This window comes from Siniperca chuatsi, linkage group LG23, assembly GCF_020085105.1.
Source record: "Siniperca chuatsi isolate FFG_IHB_CAS linkage group LG23, ASM2008510v1, whole genome shotgun sequence".
Lineage (NCBI taxonomy): Eukaryota > Metazoa > Chordata > Actinopteri > Centrarchiformes > Sinipercidae > Siniperca > Siniperca chuatsi.
Window position 1 is genome coordinate 4,842,893 of NC_058064.1, and position 14,860 is coordinate 4,857,752.

At 39.5% G+C, this 14,860-nt stretch overlaps 1 protein-coding gene across 2 annotated transcripts in view; it reads right to left on the reverse strand.

Moving 5' to 3' along the window:
• Positions 1-12,974, reverse strand: part of creb3l2 (cAMP responsive element binding protein 3-like 2) — a 39,881-nt gene extending 26,907 nt beyond the window's left edge. The window contains exon 1 of one of the 2 annotated variants that reach the window (XM_044186155.1): positions 12,303-12,974. In XM_044186155.1, coding sequence (XP_044042090.1) covers positions 12,303-12,401 — 99 coding nt within the window. In that variant the 5' untranslated portion in view covers positions 12,402-12,974. The remainder of the gene's footprint in view (positions 1-12,302) is intronic. The other variant, XM_044186154.1, reaches the window with a different exon arrangement.
• Between the last annotated feature and the right edge of the window lie 1,886 nt (positions 12,975-14,860).

The window sequence follows — 14,860 nt, forward strand, 5'->3', positions numbered from 1 at the left end:
TCTGAGGCGGATGCTTGCCAAGTAGAAACACGCTTGAATGACAAGTCATACACACACACACACACACACACACACACTCTGAACTTTGCATGGATGAATGGGCTTGTTCATGTCTCTTCGAATGAAAAAGGTTCATGTAAGAGCAAGGTGTGATGGGGAGTTGCTCTTTCAGAGGAATGCAGAGACATGGGCCAGGTATGATTTGAGCGACATGTGGGTTTTAAAATGTTGATACCGCTGCTGATATTATGGATTAAAGCTAATAAGTAACATTTTTGCAATATATGTTTACCATCTGCCTTCTCCTAAAAGGCGATGTTACTAACTGCCACCACCTCGCTGAGAATGCCGACACAAGTCCCCCAGACATCAGGTTTCCAGGGTTTTTTCTCCATCACGTCCCTTTCCTTTCTCACCGATGTCAAAGTTCAGCCCACAGCAAAGCACACCATTAGTGGTGTTAAGCGGTCAAAAAACAAATGATAACACATTACAGTATCTCAAATGCTTGGCGGCCAACCGAGGCCCAAATCAGGCACACCAAGTCCCTATGAAGTACGTCAAAATTGGACGATTCCACTCCTCACACTTTACGTCCAATGCCAACGTTCGATGCCAATGCAGGAAGTAGTGTTCCCTATATTTATCGAGGTGGAAAGTAAGGGTGTGAGGTTCGGGTGCTAGGTGGCCTTGTAGTGTGTCAGACTTTCATGCAGGAGACCAAAGTTTGAGTCCCGTGAAAGACCTGCAATTAATGTTCAATAACCACGATCTTTCCATAACCAAGTGTTTTATGTAGCTGTGAGAAGTTTTAAAACATTGGCATTGGAGGTTAAAAAACAAACAAAAACCTTTTCATTGATCATAACTTAGTATTTTGCAGAACCGTCTAATATCAACGTTCTTGTCTGGCAATAAGGTTGCAGCCAGACTCATGCCAGACTTGTCATTAACAATATGCTAGAAAACATGCTTTCAGTTCCAATTCAAAGTGCCCCAAAGTTGGACCGTGTGCTGCTAGGTGGAGCTGATTCTGCACCCTAAAATCCCAGCTCTGTAAAGTACCCATTGGGTGGCCCATCTAGCTTCACAAAATCTGCCAGACATTCCCAAACCCTCAAAACTATGGATGAATGAATGTGTATAGATTTTTTTTTTTTTTTATAGATCCCGAACTCTTCAGTGATGCCAAACACGTTTGAAATTCTGGGGAAATTGTGGTGAAACGTTAAAGGACGTGACACGACATGTAGAGGATTTCTATTTGATGTAGCATTCAGCCTATGCATCATATAGCTTCAGTGGACACGCAGATACAGAATATCTATGTGATACTGATTGTGGAAAAACGGCTTATATGGAAATTTCAGGGAGAACATAAAGACTTATGAAGTATAATAACAAGACAAACACTTAAAAAGCAGGGATAGGAAAGGGGGGAAAGAAAGAGAGATTGTTGGAGAGCAAAAGAAAGATGAATTACCAGTTCACAAAGAAAGGCCGAGTCAGGAAGAGAAACGAGGAGGTTAACGAGCAGTTTAGCATGAGAAATGGGAGAAAAGGAGAAGTTTCTGGCATTTTGGACAGGAGCCGACTCGTCCCAACTCTCAGCTCAGCCTGGAGGAGTGACAGAGGAGGAGGAAGAAGAGGAAGAGGAGGAGGGCTGGAAAGAGAGGTGAAAGTTTAACTAGGCAGCGGATGGAGAGGTTTCTGTCTTAAACTGGTCTTGATGGCACACTTGGAGCCACAAGTCAGGATATGAGCTGCAAGATCCATAAAAAAAACATCAAAGTTGAGTGGGTCTCGCAGCTCATACACCTTACTGTTTAAAGCCTGTAAACTGCTTATTAAACACTTTGATGTTTCCAACAATGAAGCTCGTGCAGAAACCCCCAAGTCTGACTACAAAAAGTAAATATTTTGAAATTCTGTTGATTCTACAACTTTAAAGTCTATGACATGGATTTATTTTTATTTCTTCTCCATAATATGCCCAAAAGCTATAAACTCCAGCTCAAAATTCAACCTCAGTATCTTTTAAAAATGCTATATGTCCAAAAAAAAAAAAAATATAGGCTGCAACGATAGAAAACTGCTTCCAGGCTCATTTTAGGGCTGGGTGTATAAGCTACTCAGTCCACACCCCGCTAACCACACACACAAGCTCACACACACACACACACACACACACACACACACACACACATTTAAAACCTTTCATGGTGCCTGAGGCAAAACAAGAGGGGGCAGATGAGGGACAGGGAAATACAGAATCAAGAGACAGACAGAAATACAGACAGATGAGGTAAATTTAGCTTTGCCTCAGAGAACGAAGGCTCCTGTGGATTTTCCATAATGATCCCTCACACACTGATTACTACCTTCACATTGCTCTCAAATGGCTGCCTGCCTGCAGCAAACTTGAGTTTGAGTCTGCTTTCAAAGTCGGGAGAGAAGTTGCATCAGACTTGAAAAAGAGAAAAATGTGTCCTCCATGTGGGCACCACATGTAGACTGCTGTCACTTTCTAAAGCAAAAAAGAGTTTAAGTCAGCAAGTTGGCTTTAAAGAAGGCTTTAAAGAAACGTTGAAGTGAGTAAAGAGGTACATCAGAGACGGATATTGTTAAATTTGCCAAATATTTTATTCTGACCAGGGTGGAAAACCCTCAGGAGAAGCCTTTAGACCCCAAGACAACAAAACTTCCAAACATGTAAGTAAAATCTGATCAAAATGTCACATTAGAAAACATTTTGTGTACGGTCTTCCCATTTACAACCAGTGTAGTAATGATGTAATGAGTAATGAGAGCAGTAATGATGATTTCTTTCAGTTATCTTGAAATTTAAATGAGAATTTTTATGGTCCGCTGGGAGCCAATTAAATTACTTTCATCCACAACCCAGATTAGCACTCTCAAACACGCCTTGCTATCCAGCTGAGAAAAAAAAACAACTTGTTTTCTGACTTCATGATGTTTTCTACAAGCAGCAGAAATATCAACTCTGTAAACACTTTGTATTCTATTTCTATCTTTATCTTAAAAATTAAGTGTCAGGGCCTTAATTTAGCTGTTTCACACAGTCAACTCTTAGACCAACCTAAAGATCCGGCACCACACCTGCATTAATAACACTGTAAGCTTCATTATTCAGGTGCATTCCCTTTAGCTGACACCCTGCGGGAGTTACACAGATAGATAGATAGATAGATAGATAGATAGATAGATAGATAGAAAGGCTTATCTGGTTGTAATATTCAAAACTGGAGCGTGACTAACACTGAAATGAATACAGACACTTAACCTTTGATGTCCAATAAAATATGACTGCTTGTGAAATTCGTAATTTATTCATTATCTATATATATAAAAACAGGGCTGCTGGGTGTGTAAGTGTGGACATGTGCGTGCACAAAATGACCGTCTCTCCCTACAGACTGACACAGCGGACACATGGGCCATTCAGAAGGAGACAGAGCGAGTCCACCGGCGAGCAGGATGCCCTGCCCCGACGGAGAACAGGCTCTGCACTGTGAGCACACGGATCAAGCTGTTTACCCTCGACTCTCTGTGTGTTTGCTCTTGTTGAATGAAATAACTCCTGAGTGTGTGCTGAGCTGACGAAGCCATCATGCATGTTAACAGTGATGGAAAGTATCTAAGTATTTACTCAAGTACTGTACTCTAGTACAAATCCAAGGTACTTGTACTTCACTTGAGTATTTCCATTTTATGCAGCTTTATATTTCTACTCCTCTACATCTCAGAAGCAAATGTTATTTTTACTCCACTACATTTGTCTGACAGCTTTAGTTACTTTTCAGGTTACAGTGTTGTGATTTTTTATGATGAACTGAAGGATGAAGTGTTTCCTTTATGGGCTGAGAAAACTCTCCTCCTCCTGAAGCTGAATAAACTCTTTAACCCCCCCTGGATTATCTGGAAAATGCATCGTCACAAATCTGAAAACTGTTTTACTGTTTTACTCATGAACAGTTGATTTTTTAGAGATACGTGGTTCTCACAGGACAGCGACGCTACAAACACATGATGATCTTATAGACCATGATGCATTGCTGTAAATTAAACTACCCAACAGTGTATAATGTAATTAAAATTAGCTCAACCTTAAACATCTGCAGCAGTAAAATGCAACACACACATTACTGCAGCAGGAATATTAATCCAGAAACATCAGATATAATAGAGAAACACTGACAGGGAACGTTTTACTGCACTACGAGTACTTTTACTTTGGATATTTTGCTGATAAAACCTACATACTTTTACTTAAGTACTTAAGGTTTTGAATGCAGGACTTTAACTTGTAGTGGAGCATTTTCACAGTGTGGTATTAGTACTTTTACTTCACTAAAGGATCTAAATACTTCTTCCACCACTGCACATTAATAAAAGAGCTGGATTACAGCTGGAGTTTGATTTAAAGACAAAAGGTGAGACTTTATCTGCAGGTATGCTGTGTGTTATGTAAGCAGACACATAGTTGGAAAGCACCTGGAGCATGTGCAGAGCAAATATACTCTTTTCCTCTGCATGTCATCTTCTCTCAGCGAGTGTAGCGAGTGCACCATGTGCTGAGCACCACGCCAACATATTTTAAAGTATGTGCGTGCATGAAATAGCATTTAAGTTTAAGGCCACTCTCTCGCTGTCTCTGTCTATTTCCTGAACTGTCTGACAGAAATGAGATCGCAGTGTCATTTTTCCTCTCTCATTGTATGCAGCTGACCTTTATCTTTTTTTAAAAATCCCACATGATCCAGTCCACCTCCAATATATCACAGCTTTACTGACTACTGGACATTTAAATTCATTGTATAACTGCTGTACTGGTTGCCTGTGGTCTTCATGTGACCCCTCTTAAAATGTTGTGTTTCTGTGACTTCTCTAATTGTTTATTTGAATAAGTTTTAGAGAACTTTATGTGTAAAACTTGTAGTTAGTATCTCGGAAAGAAAAAAGGCAAAAATTAGTGGAAAAAGTCAGAAAATAAACATATTTTAAATAGCACGAGTACATTTTTCTATTATTTCCTACACAGGTAAGAAACAAAAGTCACTACTAGAATAAAGACCTAAAAAAAGTTCCAGTTTCCAAAAAATAAGGTTCCCTTTGGACATAAATCATAAGTTTCTCTGATTACTTAAAGTAAACATTCACAAAATAACTGATCGATACTATATTAGTTGTCTATTGGAAGCTCTTAACCTGAACTGATTCAAAAAATATCTATTTTTGTTTACACAAGTATGCAAGAACGGTTCGTTAGTATTATCCCGAGTTTAAGTGGAGAGTTTTAAGAGGCTGTAAATGTAACTTTTTTGTCTTGAAAATGTGTTAAGAAACAAAGCAATGCCACAAGATATTGATTAGAATAAAGTTTGTTCCCTCTTGCATATGTGAGATACTTTCCTGTAGGATTTTATGCCTAAAAATTACACTTTGAGTCTTTCAGCTCATTGTTTTGGTTTTGCAACTTTACTGTTTCTGTTCATCGCTTTAATCAGCCTTGTTTTTAACTAAAAAAGCTCTGATAAAACCCACAGTATGCTTCCTGCTCAGCACCAAACAGCAGGCAGACAAAGTAAGAGACCAGCTGGTGAACATAGTGGAGCATTTAGCTGCTAAAGAGACAGATATTTCCCTCAGGAGTTGGTGGACGAGAAACAGAGCTAAAAGAGAGAGAAATCAGGAGCGATAATGAACAAATTTAAAGACTCAGTTCAAAATGTGTAATATGCTCTGTAAAAGTCTTCACTCATGTCTAAATAAAGAATAATTTCTTTAAACCTTGTGCGCAGTGAGACTTTTTCAGACAGATCTATCAGTCACTGTAGATGGATTATTCAGATCTACAGTAGACGCTGAGGACAAAAACGGGAATCCAAGTTTCCTAAACGCAAATGCAGACATTTGGTCAAACCACGGCAGTTATCTCCCAGCTGTGCATCGATCCAGTGCCTATAAACACTTCATGGTGTGGAGATTCATAGTTTACAGGGTTAAATCATCAATCCAATCAAATCATAAACAAAACACTTAACCAGAAAAACTTGCCTGACAAGATCTTTCAGCGGGTAATAATGAATCTGTGGGATTTTAATTCCAAAAGAAAGACTACTGTGTATGTTTTCTGTCAGTTACAACATAATTTGAATTCCTAATATTTATAATTTACTCATTACATTATGTAAAAGGTTAATTGTGCCAAACAAGAAGCAATGATTTGACTTTGATACTTTTTTATTGTAGTCTGGATCCGGTTCTTAAGGAAAACTGTCGAAGGAACAAAGATTTATTTTTGATTTTGACTTGATTCCTTGATTGATTTCACCTCCTGTTTTTGGTGAATGTTTTCCCTCCCTGAAATAAGATATAAATCACGTCATACAAACACGTCTATTATGACTTCACATCAACGTCAAAAAGCATTGTTTTGGTCGCAGATGAATGAAAATGAAAGAAGGCCCCACCTTCACACTGATGCATTGTTATTATTCCAAAACCTGAGGAACTTGATTATGATGTAAGCTTTTGCACAGGAGAGACAAGAGGGAGATGGGAGGGACCTCTGGCTGATGAGAGCAGCAGGGGTTAAAGTGGTCATATTATTTTCAGGTTCATCATTTTGTTTTGGAGTTGTACCAGAATAAGTTTATAATTTTCAAAAAACACCATATTTTTGCTCATACACACATTGCTGCAGCACCTCTTTTCACCCTGTGTCTTGAACGCTCCGTTTTAGATCCAAAACAAAGCCGCTTCAGCCGGTAACTGTGGCTTCGGTTCAGCCGTACATGCTCCAACAACCTGAACCAGCTTCACAACAGAGACCGGAGCAAGACGTTTCAGAGCGGTAAGTTATTAATTTGTGACTAATTTATCTTGCTACATCACCGGTTTCTCCCGTATTTCAAGGCCAACTGAAAATTTGGCAGGTATAAACTTTATTGACTGCCTGGAGGGTATCTAAAGTTACTTTAATTTCATATTTAGGTATACTTGTGGAAACTTCTCAATGCATTATGACGCGTGTGACACAATGACGTAGATACGTTACGGAAGTAAAGGCTGGACTACAATCAGGAGCAGTGTTTTCTGTGGGAGAGGGTAACTCCCTTTGGGGTGGACTTTGGGCTTTTTCACTTTGCAAACCTATTACATGCACAAAAAAAGATATATAACACAATAAAAGGGAAAAAGCCAAAAAGCACAATATGACCCCTTTAAGGTTCCCACACATGCTACCGACTGAGAGGGTTTACATTGTTGTGAGGAATCCCAAGTCAACAAACCCCCGGAGAGAGAAAGTGAGAGTGAGACCCGACCAAACAAAGACTCCAGTCTGCTTCTCGAGCTGCCTGAGATTCAAACACTACAGTCTTGTTGGTCTCCACATTCATGCATCCCCCACCCTCACACACACACACATACTATTCATGCTATATACAGAATATTAGCCTCAATAACAAGAGCATCTTAGTACTGCTTCTTAACACAACCTGGCCTTTGTGTAGGTATGAGCAGGAGTGCAAGGCTTTACATTTGACACACACACCTGGGGCCAAATGTATAAACAATGTGTACGCACAAAAGCCATGCATGCGCCATTTCCCCACACCTAAACTGGTACTATTTATAAAAGAAGAATGTGCACACACCACGCATACTTCAGACCAGGCGTACACGTTTTCTACAGCCAGCTGTGGGTGATATGATGAGGAGCTTAAATATAAGGAGAGAGACCGAATCTAAATAATCGCACATTGTTTGTTTAGGTTTTTTGCCAGTTTCACTGATTGTGTTATTTTTCGTGCAGTCGCGTTCTGTAAAATGTCAATCAAAGGCACATTTATAAACTTACTTTTAAATTACTTATGAGTGATAATTTCATAGGTAGGAGACCCAGAACACGCTGGAGGGATTATATATCTCATCTGGCCTGGGAACACCTCAGGACTCCCCAGGAGGAGCTGAGGGGACGGACGACTGGACTACCTTGCTCAGCCTGCTGCCGGCCCATGCGACCCAGCCCCGCATAAGAAAATGGATGGATGGATAAATTTCATCACTCTTTTTATTTACAGTCGAGCCATCATTTCCCTGTTAACGGTCTTTTCATTTTATCCTGAAGTGTGAAGCAGTTTGTTTCAACATGGGCTCTATAAATTAATCATTGATCAACTTTCTGACGTAATAATGATGATTGAGATATCACCGCGATGATGGTTTACAGGTACACGTGATGAATTAGTGGCATAATGGTTGCACGTCATGGCAGCTGCTCTGGTGCTGTTGGAGAACCTCGTTGATGCAACACAATCGGTGAAACTGCACTTCTTCTTTGCCGTTCTTTTCATTGACAGGTCTAATAAGTGGTGGAGCAGGGAGAAGTATCGATATGCAAACAAGTGATTCAGGGCGTATTGAACTGTAGGAGTGGAAATGAGACTTGCGCATGTTAGCGCAGTTCCACAATGATTTGAGAGTTTTAAAACAAAACCAGGGCGAATGTGCGGCTTCATACATCTGACAAAAAGCAAGCGTGTGCGCCCTGTGGGTGATTTTTCTGTCTTTGTTCTCATCACTTAATACAATGTTGAAATCAGAAGGTCAATCTCCAAAAACGTCCTCTAATTTTTCCCTGTAATCCAAAAAGAAACGCTGTATTAGACGAAAGCAGCTGCAGCTCCCTGGTCTGAAACTGTCGGCTGGTATTTGACTGATTGAACTGTATTGTAGCCTCAGGACCTACATTCACAGCTTCAACGCTCTAACTTGTGCTTTAACAACACAAGTCTTTACCTGTCTGTAGGTTTTCCTCGAAGAGGCAAAAGCCACAGTCTGTGTGTGTGTGATGTGTGTGTGATGTGTGTGTGTGATGTGTGTGTGATGTGTGTGTATTGTCTCAGGGCTCAGCAGGCCTCTGTGGTGTCTGATTTCCATCCTGCAAGCCAGCTGGATTTTTCCCCTGTAAACCCAAACACCCCTCCCATCGTCTCCACACTCTCACACACACACGTGAACACACACTCTCTCTCTCACACACACACACACACACAGTCTCTGTCTCACTCTCTCCATCTCACACACTTTCCTCTTGGCTGGAACACACACTTCAAGTTACATAACGGAAGGCGAAAGGCCATTTTAAAGCAGGGTTCGTTTTACTAAGGAGATGCTGTGTGTGTGTGTGTGTGTGTGTGTGTGTGTGTGTGTGTGTGTGTGTGTGTGTGTGTGTGTGTGTGTGTGTGTGTGTGTGTGTGTGTGTGTGTGTGTGTAAACAAAATATTCAACCTGGTCTCCTAGAAATTGTGTTTATATTCAGCTAATTTGCAACAAGAAATACATTTTGGAAGAAACTTAATGCCAAAAGAAATTAGTAGTATAGACAGGGTTGCAATTTTAAGCACTTCTTTTGCATACATGGGATGCCAAACCTTTCTTTAAAGCAAAATATTCAAAGACTCATATTTCGACAAATGACCCAAAGCAGCAGATCCTGATGTCACTGTAGAGCTGAAACCATTAGTCGATTAATCCGCAGAACAATATTCAGCAGCTATTTGCATAATCAATGCATCGCTCATCATCATTTTTCAAGCAAAAACACTTGCTACTTCCAGGTTCCAAATGATTAGGATTTGCTGCTTTTCTTTGTTTTATGTGACAGTAAACCGAATGTTTTCTGCTTTTGACGTGTTGGTCGGACAAAACAAGCAATTTGATGTCGTCTTCTTGGGCTTTATGAAATTAAAATGTGGGAGCTTTTCACTACTTTCTGATATTTTATAGATCATGGTGACAATAATCGATGAAATATTCCTGTAGAACACTTCAAGGTTAAAAAAAACTGTGTTTCCCTTTTTATACACAGAAATACAGCAGAAAAATGTAAGAAATAAAACCATAATACAGTCTATTTACATATAAAGTCATTTATACCTGTAAATCCCTGCAAATATTAATAATTCAGCTTTAAAAACATCTTTCAAAATACTTTTTATGGTCTACAGACATGAATGCGATACTGTGTGAAAGCCCCACGTGAGCTTGTCTCTACATGATATATAAATAAAGTTACGTTACTATAAATAAAACATGCTCAGTGCATTTACCGATGAACAGACAGACTCCAGGGGGTTAGCCAATAATTAAAATAATAATAATTCTTTGCATAACTGCACCGTAAAACTAAATGGGAAATAACAGTGGCGATAAAAGTCATTTATGACTATCTATTTATGGAATCAACTCACTCAAGTTAATTTCATCATAAATTTAAGTTAAGATGCTCCCTAACTTGGCATCTAGGTCCAAACTTTGTACTATAATCAATAACATCTTAAACCAAAGGCAAATTCGTAGTAATATAATATTTTCTAAATGTTTCTGCTAAACACTCGGATAGCTATAAACGACCAGGGAAGACACACTTCCCTGGTCGCTCTGTGATGTGAGCTCCAGAGCTCAACCACCATAACCAGTAAGCCTTTAATTAGCTCCCAGTACGTCCTTCTTCTGCAGAACGTTGGAGTATTGAGCTGTTGGTGAGCTGAAGGAAAGTTTCCAGAAAATTCTTGCAAATAAAATCGAGTTTAAAATGATGATTTAGACGCATGCTGTGTGTCTGCATGTGCTGCTTTATGTTCTTACAACTCCCACGCACAAGATTTGAGCAAACTATTAGACACAGATGGTGTGTATTGGGGAGGATATGACTATAGATAGTAGACCAACAGATATTCAAATTCTGATGTTTCATGTTATTTAACGACATGAAATAAAATGTGTAGTGTAAACTGTAAAGGGAATCGTGTAGGCTGGAAATCCATAAGAAAAGAGGCACCCATCTGCACACAACCCCCCCTAAACAAACTGGGAACACACTGGATGTTTTATTTTGAAGGTCACCCAGTGGTTGCTATAACGGCTCATTAGCCAATGCTAATGTCAGCCATCTCAGATGTCATTATTAACTGTTTAAACACCCTCCTGAGCTCCCAGCCTTCTCCGGGACGTCCTGATCTTCATAAGAAATGCTTAATATTTTCATTTTAACTGTCAAACATGTCAGTTTGTCCCTCTGGACAATGTCAAGATGGAAATCACAATTCAGCAAAGTGACATGTCCTCAAACAAAACACCGTTACTGTTGGTTAATAACAAAGCACCAGCTCCTCTCTTCGTTTCCTGTGCATGCTTTAAAATTGTGCACGTTTGCTGGGGATGGTGATTCAGTGCCACAGGGACCAAATGCAGTTGGATGAAAACTCTGAATGTAGATATTTACTGTTTCGGGGCCTCCAAATGAGCTTTTGTCAGGGGCCCCAGAATATCCAGCAGCATCACTGGTGACTCTTACTGTAACAGCTATTTGTATACTTGAAAAAGGGGCCTTCACACCAAGTCAGTGCGTCAAAATGTGTCGCTGTTTAGTACAACCATGACCTACGTATTGCTAATAAGAAGTCCAGAAAGAAAGTATAAAGGGTATAAAGTATAAAACACTATAACCTCTATATGTTCATCACAGGACAAACAATCACCAGAATAAACTCTGCTCATTAAAACTCACTTATTTTTAAGTCCCACATCTTCAAAAACGGCGAGAGAAAATGAATCTACAACAATTTCTGTCATTTATCAAACAAAAAGTGCAAAATATTCTCCATTTCCAGCTTCTCAAATGTGAGTATGTGCTACTTTTCTCTGTTTTATATCATCAAAAAATGAATCAAATAGAATATATTTGGGTTTTGGACTGTTGGGCAGACAAAACAAACAATGTGAAGATGTCACCATGGGCTCTGGGAACTTTTTCTGGCATTTTATTGATTAAACAATTAACGATAAGTGGAAAAAGTCCTGTACTAAACTGAGTTCAGGTGGGTTTTCCCTTCCCAGTGCTCACATCTTTAAATTATTGTTTTGAAGACTTTGTCACCATCTTGCTAAAAATGTATTTAAAAAGAATAGAAAAGGGTGAAATCGACGATTGCCAGGCTGAGAAATAGTCTTAAGTTGCAAGTCTTGGGGTCCTGGGACCCCAAGGCTCAAGTTGTGAATGGCGAGCCGGGTACCACACACACACACACACACACACACACACACACACACACACATTACCCTCCCCCCTCCTGTCAACTAAAACCTCAATCAAAGTGAGATAAAGGTGATTGTTCCCCACTGAGAAGCTGCAGAGCCAATCACCAGGCCCTGATCGATCACTCACACGTTTCCTTCACCTCCCCCCATCCATCCCATAATCGATAACTCACATTGGTGTACAGCGCACAGTCCATTTCCCCTGCCTCGGACAGCTCGCTGAGGTTCCGGTCCCAGTGTAGAAACGGTTCACTACTGTCCAGGATTTCCATGATTCCCTCCGCGCAGACTCTCTGTGGATGGTTTGTTGTTTTATTTTCTCCTCCAGCAGCGACAGAAGAAGAAGAAGAAGAAGAAGAAGCAGCGAAACACAGCGGAGTTTGGTTGCAATGCAGTCAGGACTGAAAACCAAACTCAAGCTGCAACTCCGGCCAAAAAAAAAAAAGTTCCAAACAACTTGTAAAGCAAAATAAATTAAACAAATCAGAAACACGTCCAGGTGGTTTGGACTCTGGGGGATTAACGCAGGTTATGTCAGAAAGCTGCAGCGGTCAGATTCAAGATGAGTGTTGTTGTTGTTGTTGTTTATCATCTCCTCTCTGGTTCAGGAGTCTACAGGCAGCAACCTCTCTTTCCTTTTCTTTCCTCCTGCTCCTCCTCCTCCTCTTCCTCGCAGCCCAGACACACAGGAATGTATGGGCGGAGTCACACAGAGGCAGAGAAAACGGGAATAAACATGAAAATAAAATCAAGAAATTCAAGAAATGAATAAAAGTTAGAGCGACTGTTAACGTGACGGCGATATAACACACTGGAGATTAAATGTAGGATATAACGTGTGTAGTGATTCATCTGTTCCAGCTGTTTATGACACTGGTGTCAAAAACCTACATTAACAAGATAGTTTCCGGTTTGGAATTTCAAAGTAAAGCCCTCAGACGCCATTGTTGTTGGTTCAACAAAACAAAGACAGCAAACAGAAAGAAACCCTGCAGATTTTATATTATACTGAAGGAAAAATGATACTTTCAGTCTTAACTTTTAAGACAGCGTGGATGAGAAGTCCTTAAAGTGCTCTGTAAAATTTAAATTGGAGCACCTGCGAGTCCATGACAACAGGGCAAACTCCATCTGCTGAGGAAGATCATGTGATGTGATCAAAAGCCCCCCAGAGGTCAAGAATGAGCTTCCCAAGAAAAACCCAATCAAAATAAAATTTAACAATTCAAATTACTTAATCATACAAGTTGATTTTAAACATGGTTTTATATTCAAGATATATTTTTGGTATATTTTGATGTTTTTTTAAAGTAATCAAATTAAATTTTTAAGCCTTAAATTTAACTGTTACTGAGGTGAGCATCCATTATGACACCTATTGTCAACATAAGAAAAACTACTCCTCATATAATAGTGATCAACTTCCTTTCTTTTTATTTGTTTCTCTTTGTGTGTGTTTATTATGATTATAATTTTTATTATTACATTTATTTATGATCTTTTTAGCTAAAAGATACCAGCTGTATTTTCAGCTATTCGTTTCCCTCGGAGACAAATTGGTGACTTTGGACTATATAAATAAAATTAACTTGATCTGAGTAAATTGTTCAGCGTCTGATGCTCACTGAAACATTTTTAACACTTTAAAACACTTTATTTTGATAATCCTTCTGCAGGGCAAAACAGTATACTAGATAATTAAACATATTACTTACAAAGTGTCCTTTAAGGAAAATTACAGGAAAATTATACACATATATATGTATATAAGTTTACTTGCACCCTCAATCCTGTTATGGATAAGTTTTATGCTTTTATCTTTAAATCCAGTTCACCCATTTCCGGTCTCACCTTGATTACTTCCGTTATCTTGACGCAGCTTCTCTAAACTGATTCCACAGGTTTCCCCACAACTCACAGCCCCGCCCACACCCAGCTGACTGACCAATCAGACCACTCCTCCATTTAAAGCCCGTTCGACCGTGCAGCGCTGCCGTCATGCCTTTAACTGACAAGCGACGCAGCCAATCAGGAAAGACTTCGAGAATTCCTGCGACCAATCATTTTAGGCCAAGAATACGTTTGACTTAAGCCCGCCCCCGCTGTCACAGAAACTGCCAATCAACGTCCACTAGTGAAAAGCATTTAAAAAAAATTAATACTTTAAAAATACTTGCTTATAGTTCACATATATTTTCACAAAATACATATTTGCATATGTTTTTATGCAAATATCTGTCATTTTCTTTGACTTCTCTTAATTATTCACGTTTTAGGTTTCTAAGTTTGTTTTGAATGGTTTTCATGTTCCCTTTTCTCTTCTATAAAGTGCTTTGTCAGTGAATTTAGGAAACAGTTGTTAACACAGGAAGGTTACATCACACACGCTCCGACTGTAGAAGATGAACACAAATGTGAAGACAAAAATAGTCCGGAAAAAGGTCTATTATAGCAAACCGTTACAGAGAAATGATCCTGCAGTGGTGGGCTGAACGCAACCATTCGCTGTCCGGGAAGGAAATGAACAACAGATAAGCGATAACAACTGACAAGAGAGTGACAGAGCAGAAAACAGGAGTACATCAAAAACATCAAATACATACACTAATGTTCTGTTATAGCTGTGCACAACACAGGGATCAGAACAGGAAAACAACATGCAGGAGAGACAGGAAAGAAATGGTGGATTTAATCAAAGGTGCTTCCCCTAAATATGCTTGCTGGTCTCTTT